Source organism: Botryllus schlosseri, chromosome 14, assembly GCF_051294905.1.
Source record: "Botryllus schlosseri isolate E-star chromosome 14, Bs_hap1, whole genome shotgun sequence".
Lineage (NCBI taxonomy): Eukaryota > Metazoa > Chordata > Ascidiacea > Stolidobranchia > Styelidae > Botryllus > Botryllus schlosseri.
The window spans coordinates 3,724,614-3,739,300 of NC_137249.1; the positions used below are offsets into that span (position 1 = coordinate 3,724,614).

At 39.1% G+C, this 14,687-nt stretch overlaps 2 protein-coding genes across 7 annotated transcripts in view; one reads left to right on the forward strand and one right to left on the reverse strand.

Moving 5' to 3' along the window:
- LOC145455240 (uncharacterized) overlaps positions 1–14,687 on the forward strand; it is a 158,244-nt gene that overhangs the window by 49,821 nt on the left and 93,736 nt on the right. The gene's annotated exons all lie outside the window — the stretch shown is intronic.
- On the reverse strand, positions 194–13,241 carry LOC145455830 (sodium/glucose cotransporter 4-like). The gene is made up of 14 exons (XM_080333848.1): positions 13,053–13,241; positions 12,031–12,102; positions 11,865–11,969; positions 10,602–10,728; positions 9,383–9,526; positions 9,239–9,319; positions 8,893–9,092; positions 8,563–8,698; positions 8,385–8,491; positions 8,162–8,313; positions 5,766–5,934; positions 4,298–4,513; positions 4,006–4,096; positions 194–536 (listed from the first exon to the last, which is right to left on the reverse strand). Exons 1-14 carry the CDS (start codon positions 13,161–13,163, stop codon positions 307–309), a joined length of 1,941 nt encoding a protein of 646 aa, XP_080189974.1. The 5' UTR covers positions 13,164–13,241; the 3' UTR covers positions 194–306.

Genomic DNA, 14,687 nt, shown 5'->3' on the forward strand with positions numbered 1-14,687 from the left:
CTGACGAGTGTCAGCCAGCCGAAAATATTCGGGTTCATTCCAACATGAATATACCATTCAATTGTTTAGTGAAGTTCTGTATACCTCCAAGATGCTGTTCAAACATTCGATATATATTTCAAGCTTGGTTAACCTCATTTACTGATATGACAGTCGCTTCTAATGAGAGTCACTCGGAAAACTTAGAACGGAATAAATTTGGAAATATGAATGTATTGTTTGTTGCGATAATATGAGATTTAAAAATAACCAATTTTCACGAAATTCTCTCAATAGGGAAGCTCTCCACGGGCGTAAGCCACTGCTTTAGGCAAAGAATCCCCATATAAACACACCGAGCGCCATAACCACAATGCTACAGATATTAACGAACACCGTCCAGTTCGGGTCCTGATAGAGAGTCACTGATCCGGGTACGCGTTTTCGTTTGACCGGCTCTTCGCTGGTGCCTGTGGAAGACTTGTTAGGGTTGCAACCACAAATGCATTCCAGAGCTCTTCTCCATGATGAGATTTCTTCTGGCTCCTCTGACGACTCTGGATGAATGTTCATAATGCATATGGTAATATCCACCTTCTGTATCCAGAGGTCTCAAACTCAAATGTGCTCGCGGGCCAATTTCCTAGTTTCTGATGACGCCGCGGGCCGCAGCATCAACAATAGAGGTATTAAATGTATTATTTCAAAGTAGGCCTTATATGACGGGACCTTGAAGACTGGCCTTCGCATAAACATCGTGCAAATGTAATTTACTACTGCACTATTCACGCTTGGTATGAAAAAATCACATTTCCAAATATTTGAATAAAATTGATTTTGTGCTGGGCATAATTTCTCAAGATATTGAGTTAGACATCATATGCGAGAGAACAAATGCATCATGACATTGTAAAAGCAGTCGCGGTATTACATTGCGGCTATAGCAGACATTTGACGAACCACAATTATAGGTAGAATGTGTTAGAATTTACCAAAAATTGATCTGATAACAGAGCATTTGAGCTAATCCGGGTTTCTGGTATAGTCCTGATAAGTGGGCTATTATTCATGTCATTGCCAAAGTCAAATTAAATCAGCGTTAGATTTGCCTTCGAATATTGGAAGAAATCAATAACAACTTATATACAATAATTATTGTACCATAGTAATGGCATTGTTTCAAAACCTTTTTGGCGCTCGTACCCCTTGTGTTTCCGATAAGATTTCTCGTACCACATGTTCATTTTCAACACTGTGTCTGATGGTACCTATATTACAATCAAAAAGCCTATCCACACAAAATCGCGCGAAGCGCGAAGGATATTTTTCAGTTGAATAAATTCCTCACTGCAGTTTGGTCGTTTGTTACGTCCATGGTCGTGCCAAGTCGTGGCATTCCGAGGCACAAGTCCTTCACTGATTGTATAACGTTTTAGACGACTCAACTCGAGTCATTGTTATTTTATCACCCAGTCAGTCCGAACCCGAGTAATTTTACGAACGGTCGCGCTCATAAGTCCAAATCACAATTTTCAGCCACGAATCATCAACGGATAATGTTTTATCATCATGAACAATAAATGTGACATGCGATAGTGAAGTTTGATGTGTTTGCACGTTTTTGGAGTAGTTTCAGAGTGAACTTTAACTGCTCAAATCTAAAGATATGTGGCAGTTCAATATATTGTCGAATACTTGGAAAGCCAAAATTCCTTCGCGGGCCGCACAAAATGTTCTCGCGAGCCGCGTGTTTGAGACCTCTGGTATATATTATATATAATTTGGGTGTAAACCTGTGCCTGTATAGGCGGATAAAGTACACACTACACAGCTTTATAGCGCAAAACGATGAGGTAAATAGTACGTTTGTGTGTTGATTGAGAATGCAGTATATATTCTCCAGGTTATTGGCTCTCGACCGCCGGCCCGCCAAATATTTCATACTATTTTACATTTCCACTGCAAAATGCAATATGTCGATTGTCCATTGATTAAAGAAATAATACTCAAAGTTTTCAACTGATTGTGAAATCCATCCATTACATAATTCGTAGCATTGTGAAGTAACATGGAATTCCAGGTTTACTTTGGACTTCATGGTACGCCACAATAATGCTGTAGGCCTAAGTATTGCGTCCGACTGCTTAAAACTCAGCTCCAACTCGTTTTAAGGCCAATTATATGCGAAAGCTGTGACGAATTCTAAATGAGATTTAACGACATCCGAAAGTATATTGAAGTCCACAGAAAACAAGCGAAGTATATTATGCATTTCCAGAGGTGGTCAGTAACTGAGTACTTCTACTTTTTGGAAGTACTCAAGTAGTTTCCCTCTACTTCTGGTACTTACTCAAGTAGATCTGATTTTATCTACTTCTACTTCTACTTCGTAATATTTTGTGATCTACTTACTTACTTTTCGCTATTTTCAGTTTGTCAAGTAGAAGTAGTTTAATATCCCAATACGAAAGATAGCCTGAGGAATTTCGGGGCTGTTTTCACGGAGTACCAACATTTAATATTCATAAAAGTCAAGTAAAGCCCAGAAATTTTGTTGCGCTTCGCGCACAGTAGTGATGGAGTGACAAAAATGTTTTGACGAAAGTATCAGTGAATATATTTTAGGTACCGAACTGCTTGGTTCCGCACACACTGCATTGTCACCCACATCAAATATTTCATCATAGTAAATATGGCCCACCATAAGGTTTGAAACTACTGTTTCGCAATCTTATAGCAATGGTCTATCATCTCGTAATCTAGCAGCCCACGACTTGTCCTGCTAATCTCGAAAATCCGGCTTTTTTGAACGTTACCACCTGTTTTAGCAGATCACCGTTGAAGCCTTATGGAAAAAAGACATGAAATATATTTTTCGTTCTTTAGAAGTGGTATTTGTATTTTTCTTTCAATTACGATTATCATACTTTGAATTCTAATTACTTTCAGTTCTTTTGTCTGCGTAACATACATGTTGAAACATAAAAGCAAATGCCTATATTTTCCGAAAATAAAGCTACATTAAATATAAATTTTGCAATCCACAATATTTGTTATTAACGTGTACTTATCGCGCAAAGTGTTGAAACCGTATCCGATACAACTTCTCCGTATTGCTCTTCGCCTAAACTTGGGGCCTTATAATATGGGGTAAGGCGCCATGCCATGATATTCTCTAAAACGAGGTCTTCTAGTAAACAAACGGTTATTATCGCATTTTCATATCAATACTTGCATTCCATGATGCGAAAGAATGCTTATTCTGTCGAAAATTGATACCTTCAGGGATGCATCAATACGAATCAAGCTCTCTGCACCTTCCGCATAGCTCGAATTGCAGCCGTTGACAGTCCATGCGAACGAATTAAGACTGTTTTCAAAACTACTTACTTACTTTAGTAGATTTAAAGTCAGTCAATTCTACTTCTACTTCAGGTAGTTTTAGGTGGCTCATGAAAAAGTACTTCTACTCGTACTTGAGTAGATTTTTTCGTCGCTACTTCTACTTCTACTTGAGTAACTTTCTTGACTACTTTGACCACCTCTGTGCATTTCTTTCAAAAGAAACCCAACTGCCAAAATCAAGTTATCGGTCTTAGCATGACGACACTATTACTACTTCAGATTAACAAACTTGTCTTGAAACAGTCATGCTGGGAAGTCGAGTGGAAATATAGACGATGTATAGATAGGATACTTCGCCTTCAATAAACTATAAACTTCAACAAAACCACGTATAACACTTATGAATTCAAAACTACACATCCAAATTTATCATTAAAATAAATTTTTCATTCGTTGCCTTTGGGTTACAGATGTTTGTCGTAATTACTTCTTGAGCTGATTTGGATTTTTAAGGTTTACTGGCCACGGGCTGGCTTAATTGGTTTCGAAACTTTGGCTGTCCGCATGCTAAAGGGGTCGAGAAACACAACCCTAATTGGCGCGACGAAACACCGCTTATGTTCAGACTAAAGGGAAATGCTCATCTCGAAATGGATTCCACGAAACAGCACGGAGACGTACCTTCGCTTTCCTCGCATAATTTGTCCACCGATTCTCCTTCTTCTTCGTATATTGGCATCTGGAATCTGGTCCACCACGTCAACGCAGGAAGCTGAAAACGATTTGAATAACATAACATATTTGAAGTACTCACGTGATCTCAATAGGTACGGAGTATATGGATGCGGAGCTACGTTTAAAGTCACCCTAAACCTAAGTTAGCTATATCTTATGGGGTTCCGACCTTCCGACTATATACAATGCATTATTCTAATCAGTTCTTATATATCAGCGCAGTAAAATTTCAGCTCACTCTTTCTTTTTCCGGCGGAGGCGTCACTAAACTCACGAAAACAGTCACAAACACCGAAATCACGAATAAAATAATGGCGAAGTGCAAGAAGGTGACGCTGGTAAGTATTTCAGGCCTGTATTCCACGGTTCCGCAGGTCGGTGCAGGATTCGAGAATTCTATCACCATTCTGATCAACCCACATATCAAACCGATTGCAAGCCCCCAGAACGCACCCTGAATAAAATACGGAGGTTGAGTAACGTGACTTTTTGGAATAAGTATTTCAGGAAGATCAGTGTCCAAGCATCCTCAATAGTTTAATCATATATCGCCCTAATTACTGTCATCAGGCCCGGTAATTAGTAAGTAATAATACGTGCTTGTAATGTATAACGTGAATGACCATCACGCACAATGCAAGTCAGGCCTGGCTGGTTGAATAATAGACTTCGCCAGTCCGTTTCGCGCATGCTGTCCTATGGTGAAGACTTGAGCGACGAGATAATTCTATAGTTGACTAATCAAACTAATTGAAACAAAATGCCGGTATTCTAATTTGTGAAATGTTTCTATCCTCTAATTCTAAGTTTAATCTAATTTTTCAAATGTTTCTGAACCCTCATTCAAATTCTAATCCAATATTTGGTTTTCCTGATAATGCCACAGGAGAACTGTAGTGCGAAACGTGTCAAGCTTGCTGTACAGACGGTTGCCATTCTCACGCTTATGAGAATGTACCGTGCATGATTTGATATGAACTGAACTTGATTTCATTGTAATTATTCAATTTCCAAGTTTTTTTCTCTAATTTCAGTCATTCTAATCTGATTGCAAAAAAATGCGTAGCTATAATTGCAATTTTAATCCAATTTGGAAAATCTGAAAATGTTCTATTTGTCCAACCCTGGCTCATTATTTTTGACTGCAGCTCTATGTTCATTGGTGCTTTTAAATCGAACAATTTAATTTGAAAAAAACTGTGCAGCTGTAGTGCTAATTCTAGTCTAATTTGGAAAACAATGTTTGGCTATAATTATAATTGTAATCTAGTTTGGAAACGTGGCTATAATTCTAATTCCAATCTAATTCGAAAACAATGTGTGGCTATAACTATAATTCCAATCTAATTTGGAAAGGAATGTGTGGCTATACCTATAATTGTAATCTAATTTGGAAAACAATGTGTGGCTATAACTATAATTGAAATCTAATTTGAAAAACAATGTAGTTATTCAACTCTGCACTCAAGTACTCGATTTTGCCCAATCCTACTCAAAACCAAGACTACCATCGCATGTAACTTCGCATGTTATATCAAGCGCGTGTCAAGATTCGGGTTTTAATATATTCACGTTATTAACATATTATTAAAATGTATATTGAAGTTCTTTGCCCCCACGTGTCGTCGAATTGAAATGGATCAAAATTCATAAACCTGTGAATGTCCGCTTATAACATTGGAAAACGAGAAGGAAAGCAAAATTACCGATTCATTCATGCGCAACCATAATATCGCCAAGACGTAACAGGCGCATATCGGCGGTGCAAGGAAGCTGCTCACTGATTGGACGTATTCCATCATCCTTCCGCTTTGAAGACCGGTCAGGATGGGAATCCACAGAATACTGACTGCAGCCAGCGCGGCAACAAACACTCTGAAATTGACTGGTTCTATTAATGGTGGAAATATCTCTTCAGTATGCTTACGTAGCATACCGTGCTGTGAGCGTGAACTTTCAGATGTATTGGATGCATAAATTTATCCTCGCCAACTATGTTGCCAACTAACTTGATTTTCATAACAAGTCCATTAGGATTCCAAACGACTACATTTCAGAAACATTAGAATTATATTACTATTATTATTGTTGTTGTTGTTTATTGATGATGTTTTCCGACTAATACTTTATTTTGGCGATAAAGCGGCGGACACCACTGCGCTTGTTGTCATCTAGGTAACAGTGGGATGAGTGGCGCTACAATCACAAAGGCTTTTTGAGCCAAGGATAAAGAAAATGTAAGGCTACAAAACGTTCATAATATGTGACGGAAATATAACATACTGGAGAGAGAGAGAGAGAGAGAGAGAGAGAGAGAGAGAGAGAGGGAGAGAGAGAGGGAGAGAGAGAGAGAGGGAGAGTCGTCTTTAAAATGTACCAAAATGGAACCATGCACGTGTCAATATAACAGAAATACAGCATTGAATTAAGTTTCCAATATTTCATTTGAGTTGGATACATTTGTCGCTATTAAATTCAGGCTTAATTTTGATTTTTGAAGGTTCACGATCCGCGAGGTCAAAAAGGCTGAGAATTTATGTCCTACCATTTTAGGGAAATGGTGAAAATGAGAGTAGCCTATTCTACATTATCTTGATTCATCATAACTTTGAAACAAAGCGTGCCTCGACAGTTCTGTATTACTCAGAACATCCTCTATAATTACAGTGTTATTTGCCGCGGTTACACAAGCGAGCAAAGAGATTGAATATAGCGAACGTGTTGCGGTCGGCGAAGAAATTCTCAGCGGGTGTCAAGATGTACGAGATTACATGCAGAGATAACAATTATGCTAGACCTAAATATTTACGTGCCTTTTGTGAACGAAAATACCCGTGCACCGAAAAGCACGGCCTATTTCAACGCGATAACGATTCCTCGATGGCCCTTTCTCAAGTGCTATGTCACGTTTCTGACTTGTACAAGGCGTGCGCGAATTTGGGAGAATTTGTTCGTGAATTTGATCTATTTTTGGCGCGCTTGTTTCGTTGGTGCGAAAAATTGCTAAACGGTTGGGGGTCTGATTCCAGAGACTATAGTCCAAGCCGTTTGACACCTTTCTGTCTTTTCTTTTTATCGCGATCTTGTAGTATTTTCGATAGGTTTAATTCGTAACAATGAACTGAACGAATGACAAATTTGCCTGCTACAAGGTTCTGGCTTGGACATTGCGACTTCATATGCATTACCCCGTCTCAGTAGATCGATCACTAATTGCAGTTTCGTCCTCTTGTTATGCAATTATAAGATTCTTGCGTTCGTTATACAGTCGAATCCGTTAAATTTGGACACTAACAAGCCGTAAAACTGGTATATTCGTCCGAAATGCTGTGGAGTGGTATAAAAGTAAAAATTGCACGTAAAACTCTCGTTAATTAATATTATTCTTAATTTGGACACAGGTTCGCAATTCCTGTCGTTAGGATGTGACACAATAATCAGTACTTCGTTTTACCAGAAGATGCGATTACATTATGAGTGATTATGATGAAACCATGACGATACATTTAGTAACAATCGACGATGAAACCCTATAAAACTGTGTCGGCTTGATAGTCGCTTGGTTACAACCAATGTTCCCTCTAAGCTGCGCACGTGCGCAAATGCGCAGTGCTGGCACGGTCTCTGCGCACAGAAAATCTAAGTTGCGCATAAAAAATCCGGAGTGATGTCATTTTTTTAGTCGTTACGCCCTGTTGTCCAAGGGTCTGCGCAGTGGGTTGGTGAGTGTGCGCAGACTCGTCAAAAATTAGAGGGAATATTGGTTACAACCACCAACGTAAACGAAGTAAAAACTAAAGACGCTTCCTTGATAGTTCGGTAATTAGCTGCGTTGGTTTCACCGCTTCATTCGGCCCAAAGTGAGCTAATATAAGTGACCTAATTAAGCGGTGTCGTCTGCACTTGGAAGTTTTATCTTTTAATAATACCACAAGATTGCGATAGAATGAAAAGATAGAAATGTGTCGAAACAACTCTGATTAGTCTTTCAAATGAGACATCCAACTTGTACGTCACGTAATATTTGCTTTCATTTTCATAAAATCGTAGTATTAGCTGTCTGAGTGAACGCTTTCATTTCGGTAAGCGTCATTTGTCAAACCTGCCAACAATCATCAGTTCCAAGTCCTTGGCTTTAGGGCGCACCGCCTTCCATAAGTCGATGGATACCACAGTAGCGGCGCTGTTGAATACAGACGTGAGAGACGACATCAGAGCAGCCAACACTGCGGCAATCATAAGACCACGCAATCCCTAAAATGGTCAAGAATAGGCCTATGTGATGCTTTTCCAGCGAATAGTTGAATGCTGTGCATTGTATATACCGCTGGCATCACTCCTGCTACGAGCCTTGGATAGGCAATGTTGGTACATCCAGCAGCATTACCGCACGCTTCTTCGCAAACTTCAGGTGTTACGCACGCTACTTCGTCTGCACAATAACTTACAGTAATCTGTTGGGAATATGCTGGGTGGAGTTTTCTCATTTCGTGGTTATATTACCTGCATATAGCACGCGACTGATCATTCCTGGCATCACCATCAAGAATAGAAGAGTCGTTTTCAACAGGGCAGCGAAAGCGGAACCGCCTTTTGCGTTGAGAAGGTTTTTGGAGGCCAATGATCGTTGCGCCAGTACCTGAAAATATATGGTAGACATTTTGCTGGATGTTCAATTCGACATATTAGGTTTTTCTTCGAAGATATCTAATGGTTTCAACATATTCACAGCATCGAACTGTGATTGTCCGACACAGGATTCACGAAAGCGTGCTACTCAGCTTTAAGAGACTAATTTTGGACAACGAAATACTGAATACATATGCAATATACCTGATCCGTGCAAAAGTACCATGTTGACAATATCGTAATTCCGAACACCACACCAGGCCACGGATAATCCGGATCTGAGGCTTTACGAAACAAGTGAAATGCATTGTCTGGAGGTAAACCACACGTCCCATTTGCATCCGCTGGTATTGCGCTATCCCAGGAGTCTTTCAATCCAGAATACCCGCCCACTTCAATGAAGGCTGTACGAGACGGGAATGATACATACTATATTAAAGATTTTAATCTAGTCTAGCCGATTTATGGCTATAAAGGTTGATGGATTATAACTTGCAATAACAAATGCATATACATTTCATTGACAGCGGAAGGATAGAATGAATCTTACACAAAATCATCAGCACAGTAGAACCGATCAGCATCACGAATGCTGCCAATGCGTCTGTGTATATAACGGCTGTCAGACCACCTGGAAACGACGTGGAAGAACACATAAAGTGACTCCGTCAGAGCATTAGCCCGTATTGATTACCTGTTATAGTAAAAACGACAGTGATTAACAGCAATCCGAGAATGGACGGGTACAAGCTCCATCCAAGAGATTGTTGAATGAATATAGCACCCGAATACAAGTCCGTCGATATTTTGGCGAAGATGTACAACAATATGCATAATACTGAAAAATAAAATGCAAAACTGTCAAAGCAAGACATATCTGAATAGTAATAATGACATATATCACGCTTAGGTTTAAATTTGAAACAAACTTGTTTGAAGCAAGGCCGTTGTTTAAAACATGTTATTTTTCAAGTCATGACGTCCCGAATATTCAATTGCGACGTCATAGTCGATTGACATTGACAATTGAAAATATAGGGTAAATATAGCTCCTTTGTCGAAATGGGCTTCCAGCCCCTGTCATTTACGGACCACAAATATTATTATTTACCACAACTATATGATCATGCAGCATTTTTACGGTCGGCGGTCATCGTCATCAAAACATTCATTCCGTACCAATGATCTACATATACGTAATAGCAGTTGAGCTGATTATTTCGGGGGTTTGAACGATTCCATATCGTATACGTTGGCTATTATCGGGTGCAAATCGTCCGTAGGCTCATCATACTACATGTTTTTTGGAAAGTATTTACACAATTATGGCATGATTATGCAACTTGAAAAAATTGTTTCTTTTAAAAAAGCCTTTATTGTTTAAAACACTGCTGAAAAGATGGTTTAAACAAAATGCGATGAACAATTAATTGTTTTAAATGCAACCTTCACGCTGCGAAGGCATGATACATACTGATTTTTCTCGGATGAGTCGTCAAATAGTCATGGATGATACTAGATGTGGTCAAAGTTGTCATCTTTGGTACTCAAGCACAGGTAAAAGTAGCGATTTTCAAGTAAATAAAAAAGTATGCATTATAAGCCTAGTTTTTCCTAAAAAATTAAAACTTTCGAGTTGAAGTAGTTGAAAATCATAACCACTTGAGTATATATTGCTAGTGAGCCAATCGAATTCGAGTAGGCTACTTCGAAAAATATAACTTTCTGACCACCTATGAAGGATACTCAATGACAGATACAAGTTGATACATTCATAACATTCCAACAGTATACTTCAAGTTGAATTAGAAAAGATAGACTATGTAGAATTACCCAACACTGACCATCTTTGCAATACATTTCCGATGAATTTTAATGGAATCAATGTTCATTTTATAAAAAAAAATACTCACCAGCAAGATAAAGTCGTATTCTTTCTCCACCGAAGCGATGCTTAATGTACTCCGGCATAGTAATAATACCGGATGCCATGTACACAGGAACAAATACCCATCCGAGTAGAAGCAAAATGAACATGCCCTATGAGAAAATTTAAACATATCGCATGATTTCGCTTTCATCCGGCAATTTATGCATCTATATCATAGATATTCATTACAGATATAGGTAGCGTACTTGAAAGTTGTAACAACTGTACGATTCCATTATCATGTTACAGTGCCAGTAAGTCATATGATGATAAACCTAACTTCTGGGGGGCTGTTTACTGAGTCACCTTTTCTCGCCTAAAAATTTCTATAATTCATGATTGAATCGGTAAATATGATCGGGAATTGCATATATAGTGTTATCAATTTTTACTTGTCCTCTCTGCTCACGTAATCAGATTTACCGGTAGAGATGAGTGAGGTGTCTCGGAAACTGTAGGCCCGTTGGTATGACTCCGTAACATGATGTTATTTCGTGACCTCCTCTCTGCTATATCAAAAAATATAGAATCGCCCAAACGTATAGGCTACTAAACTAAAAGACGCGCACGATTTCAAATTGGTATTTCTTCACTGACATATAATTTTTCCCTGCGGGATGGTGCATGTGTCTTGTGAGGTTCAGATTGCCAAGACGGGAACATTCGGCGCCAGTCATTTAGGCGCCTATGGACAATTAAACCTATGTATTTTGTATATATAACGAAGTTTTAGGTCAGCATAAAGGCAGTCCTTTTCGGCCAAGGTTTTCTCGCTGCCGATCGTTCTGGCACACTTTTCTGAGTCGCATGTTATATGGCCTAAAACTATATATGTCTTGGTGCATCGTGGCGCAGTAATGGCGAACGCCGATATGCCCATTTCTATAAATCTTGCGTATTTTATCTTGGGGGAAGAGTACCCCAAAATCAAGATAGTTGGCAACTTGAAATCGCGCTTAGCGCGAAAAAGTTGTGAAAAAATTGCATAAATTTTCAAAAATGCCCAATAATTTATGCTAATTCACGAAATAATTTTGGGCCCCTTCGACCTCGCCCTCCACCCACTGGGGGGGTTTTGGGGTGCGGCAGTTACGGTCCTGTGTATACAATACATGTCTAGTCCATTCCATTTTGACTGTTCTATCGAAGTGTCCACTATTGATCGTCGTACTGTAAATTGCTCATAATACAGTACATTGTGTGCTTGATGTGTCAGGCCTATATACTATCATAAGAGATGAATTACGTTGAGTTCATACGCAGCCACGGCGATACCAGTCGATGCTCCCGATCCCGCCATTCCTACCATACTGATGCTGCTGATGTTACTGGCAAAGAGAGAAGCTCCGACCTGGCGGTAAAGTGAAGAATGATGACATGATATGACATGATACTCTAGTAAATAAACTCACAGCCCACCAACTGACATCCCGGCCCGCTAAGAAGTAACCTTGAACATTTCCTTTATTTGATCGCAACATTGCCTGCGAAAATAATGATGTTTAAATGCCCGCAACGCTATTAACTTGTTAAACATTATTGTGTACATACGACCATGGTTCTATCGTGAAGACGTGGACTGGACATTGGACAAATATAAATATTTCAGCTTTTCTAAACTAGATTAGAATTAGATTTATAGCTAAACATTTTTAAACTCGGATTATAATTGTAGCTACAAAGGGTTTTCCAAATTAGATTAGAGTTACAATCACTCAAATCGCGAAAACTTGGAAATAGAATCAAGTTCAGTTCAGTTCAGTTCAGTTCAGTTCAGTTCAGTTCAGTTCAGTTCAGTTCAGTTCAGTTCAGTTCAGTTCAGTTCAGTTCAGTTCAGTTCAGTTCAGTTCAGTTCAGTTCAGTTCAGTTCAGTTCAGTTCAGTTCAGTTCAGTTCAGTTCATATCAAATCAGAGTTCCTTCTCGTAATCACGAGAATGGCAAATGTCTGCACACCGAGCTTGAGTCGATACGCGCTATATGGTTCTCTCGTAGCATTTTCAAGAATACCAGAAATTACATTATAATCAAAATGAGAGCATAGAAACATTCTGCAAATCGTAATTGAATTAGATTACCGGGTTGTGCAAGTTTGTGGGCATGCATCTGTGTATAGTTCTGGTTTTAAAATGATTGAATTATCAATAATTAAGGCATTAAGACGGAAAATGCCACAACACGTGATCTGTATGCGAAGTACTTCTACTTTTCGCGAGTACTCAAGTACGTTTTCCCTACTTGTACCGTCTATTCAAGTTGTTATGTTTTAAGACTGTTTCTACTTAACCGCTTTTTAAGCAAAACTACTTACTTTTTCCTCTGTGGATTTTGTAAAGGGGAAACTAGTTTTTGGGTATGCTTGCATCACATTTATAAGTAGTAGGTTATTTTCCACTGGACTAAAGAGCCTAAAATTCTACAATGTTATTGACTCACCCAAATTCCGATACCCATAACCATAGCAAGGAATATCACGATTACGGCGATGTCGATTCCGTTAAGTCTTATGAGTAAATCCGAATCAGTGGAACTCGTTGTCACGTCCATATCGAAAACTACGCCTGAACTATACTCTATGGTTAAATCTCCAACAGCTTTCTCACGACTGACAACCAACAACAAAAATTTTTATCAATGCAATCCATAAATTTTAATGATTAACTCTTCGATGGGATGGTGCATTGGGCAAACAGTAAAAACAACTAAAGGTAAACCTCGCATTGTGTCATCAAATACGGAATACCGCGGACCCTCCATGAACTATATAGCTTTGTATTGTTGTTGCATAATTTTTGTCGCCGACTGCATTGCGTTGTGGTGGAATTTCCACATGCAAAATATGCACCCGTGGATGATAATAATCAAAACACCAGCAATTTTTTTGAATCGATCTTTAGAGAAGGCCTCTCACCGAAAGCTAAATTGCGCTATAATATCTAATACAGTCGTTGAGCATTTAAAAAATTTACTCATCATTCTTCATTCATTCATTTTGTAATTAAGTAATCACTTTACTTAATTAGTTAGGCCGTTGTAAACATTAGAATTTGGCATTTCTATAGAAATGTTCCGAAACGGAACTATGACGAGTAACCCAATCTACTCATCTCCTATGATATGCATGGAAATGATAATTTTACAGGTCCCGAGTATTTCGTGAAAGCATAAATCTCGAAAGAGAGAGAGAGAGAGAGAGAGAGTCTTTATTTTCATCCAACTAAAATACATAAAAAACAGACGGCAATGGTGGTGGTACAGAAAATATGCATGCACGAAGAAGAACGAAATACCAGTCACACTACAGTTCTTGTTAGTTAATTGCGAACATTGCAGTGTCCTAGCTCGCAATATTTGAGTTGTGCGATGCTCTACACGTTCGTTTCGTCCCTCTATCCAACTGATCTGACATTCAGTCACAAATAAGAAGAGCTCGCCTTGGCAGTATAGACACGAGAATGTTCCCTCTAAGTTGCGCACGTGCGCAAATGCGCAGTGCTGACACAGTCCCTGCGCACAGAAAATCTAAGTTGCGCACAAACAATCCGAAGTGATGACCTTTTTTTTAGTCGTTACGCACTGTTTTCCAAGGGTCTGCGCAGTGAGTTGGTGAGTGTGCGCAGACTCGTCAAAAATTAGAGGGAACATTGGGCCCGACCATTTGGTCTGACGCGCTATAGCCCGAGCGATACTGTAATTTCCTTCCTATCCAAACTATAACCTGGTAACATATGCTCGGACACATGCTATTAACCTAATAACTCCCTTGCTATATCCCCACCAATATTAGACTATTAGAGTCTTTGTTATATTAGTATATTAGAGTCATATAATTAGACTATACTAATGTAGCATTAATCATGAAATGTGTGAATTTCCTAAATTATAGATAGGCCTATGCGTTGTGTCACACACGACACATCACACACGACGAATGTATGTCAATGATCCAATCATAGCCTTTGTAAATGGAATGGAATGGAACATCTGGGCTCCTCTTCCCCAGTGTCGCTCGTTCGTACGACGTTCGGGCAGCCCAGAGAAAGACCCGATGGAGGTCGGAAACAATGGATC

Coding starts and splice junctions, on each gene's coding strand:
- LOC145455830 (XM_080333848.1), bottom strand. CDS start 13,163: ATGGACGTGACAACGAGTTCCACTGATTCGGATTTACTCATAAGACTT. Junction 8,492..8,562: donor CAGTCGCGTGCTATATGCAG/GTAATATAACCA, acceptor GTTATTGTGCAG/ACGAAGTAGCGTGCGTAACA. Junction 4,097..4,297: donor CTCCGCCGGAAAAAGAAAGA/GTGAGCTGAAAT, acceptor AATCGTTTTCAG/CTTCCTGCGTTGACGTGGTG.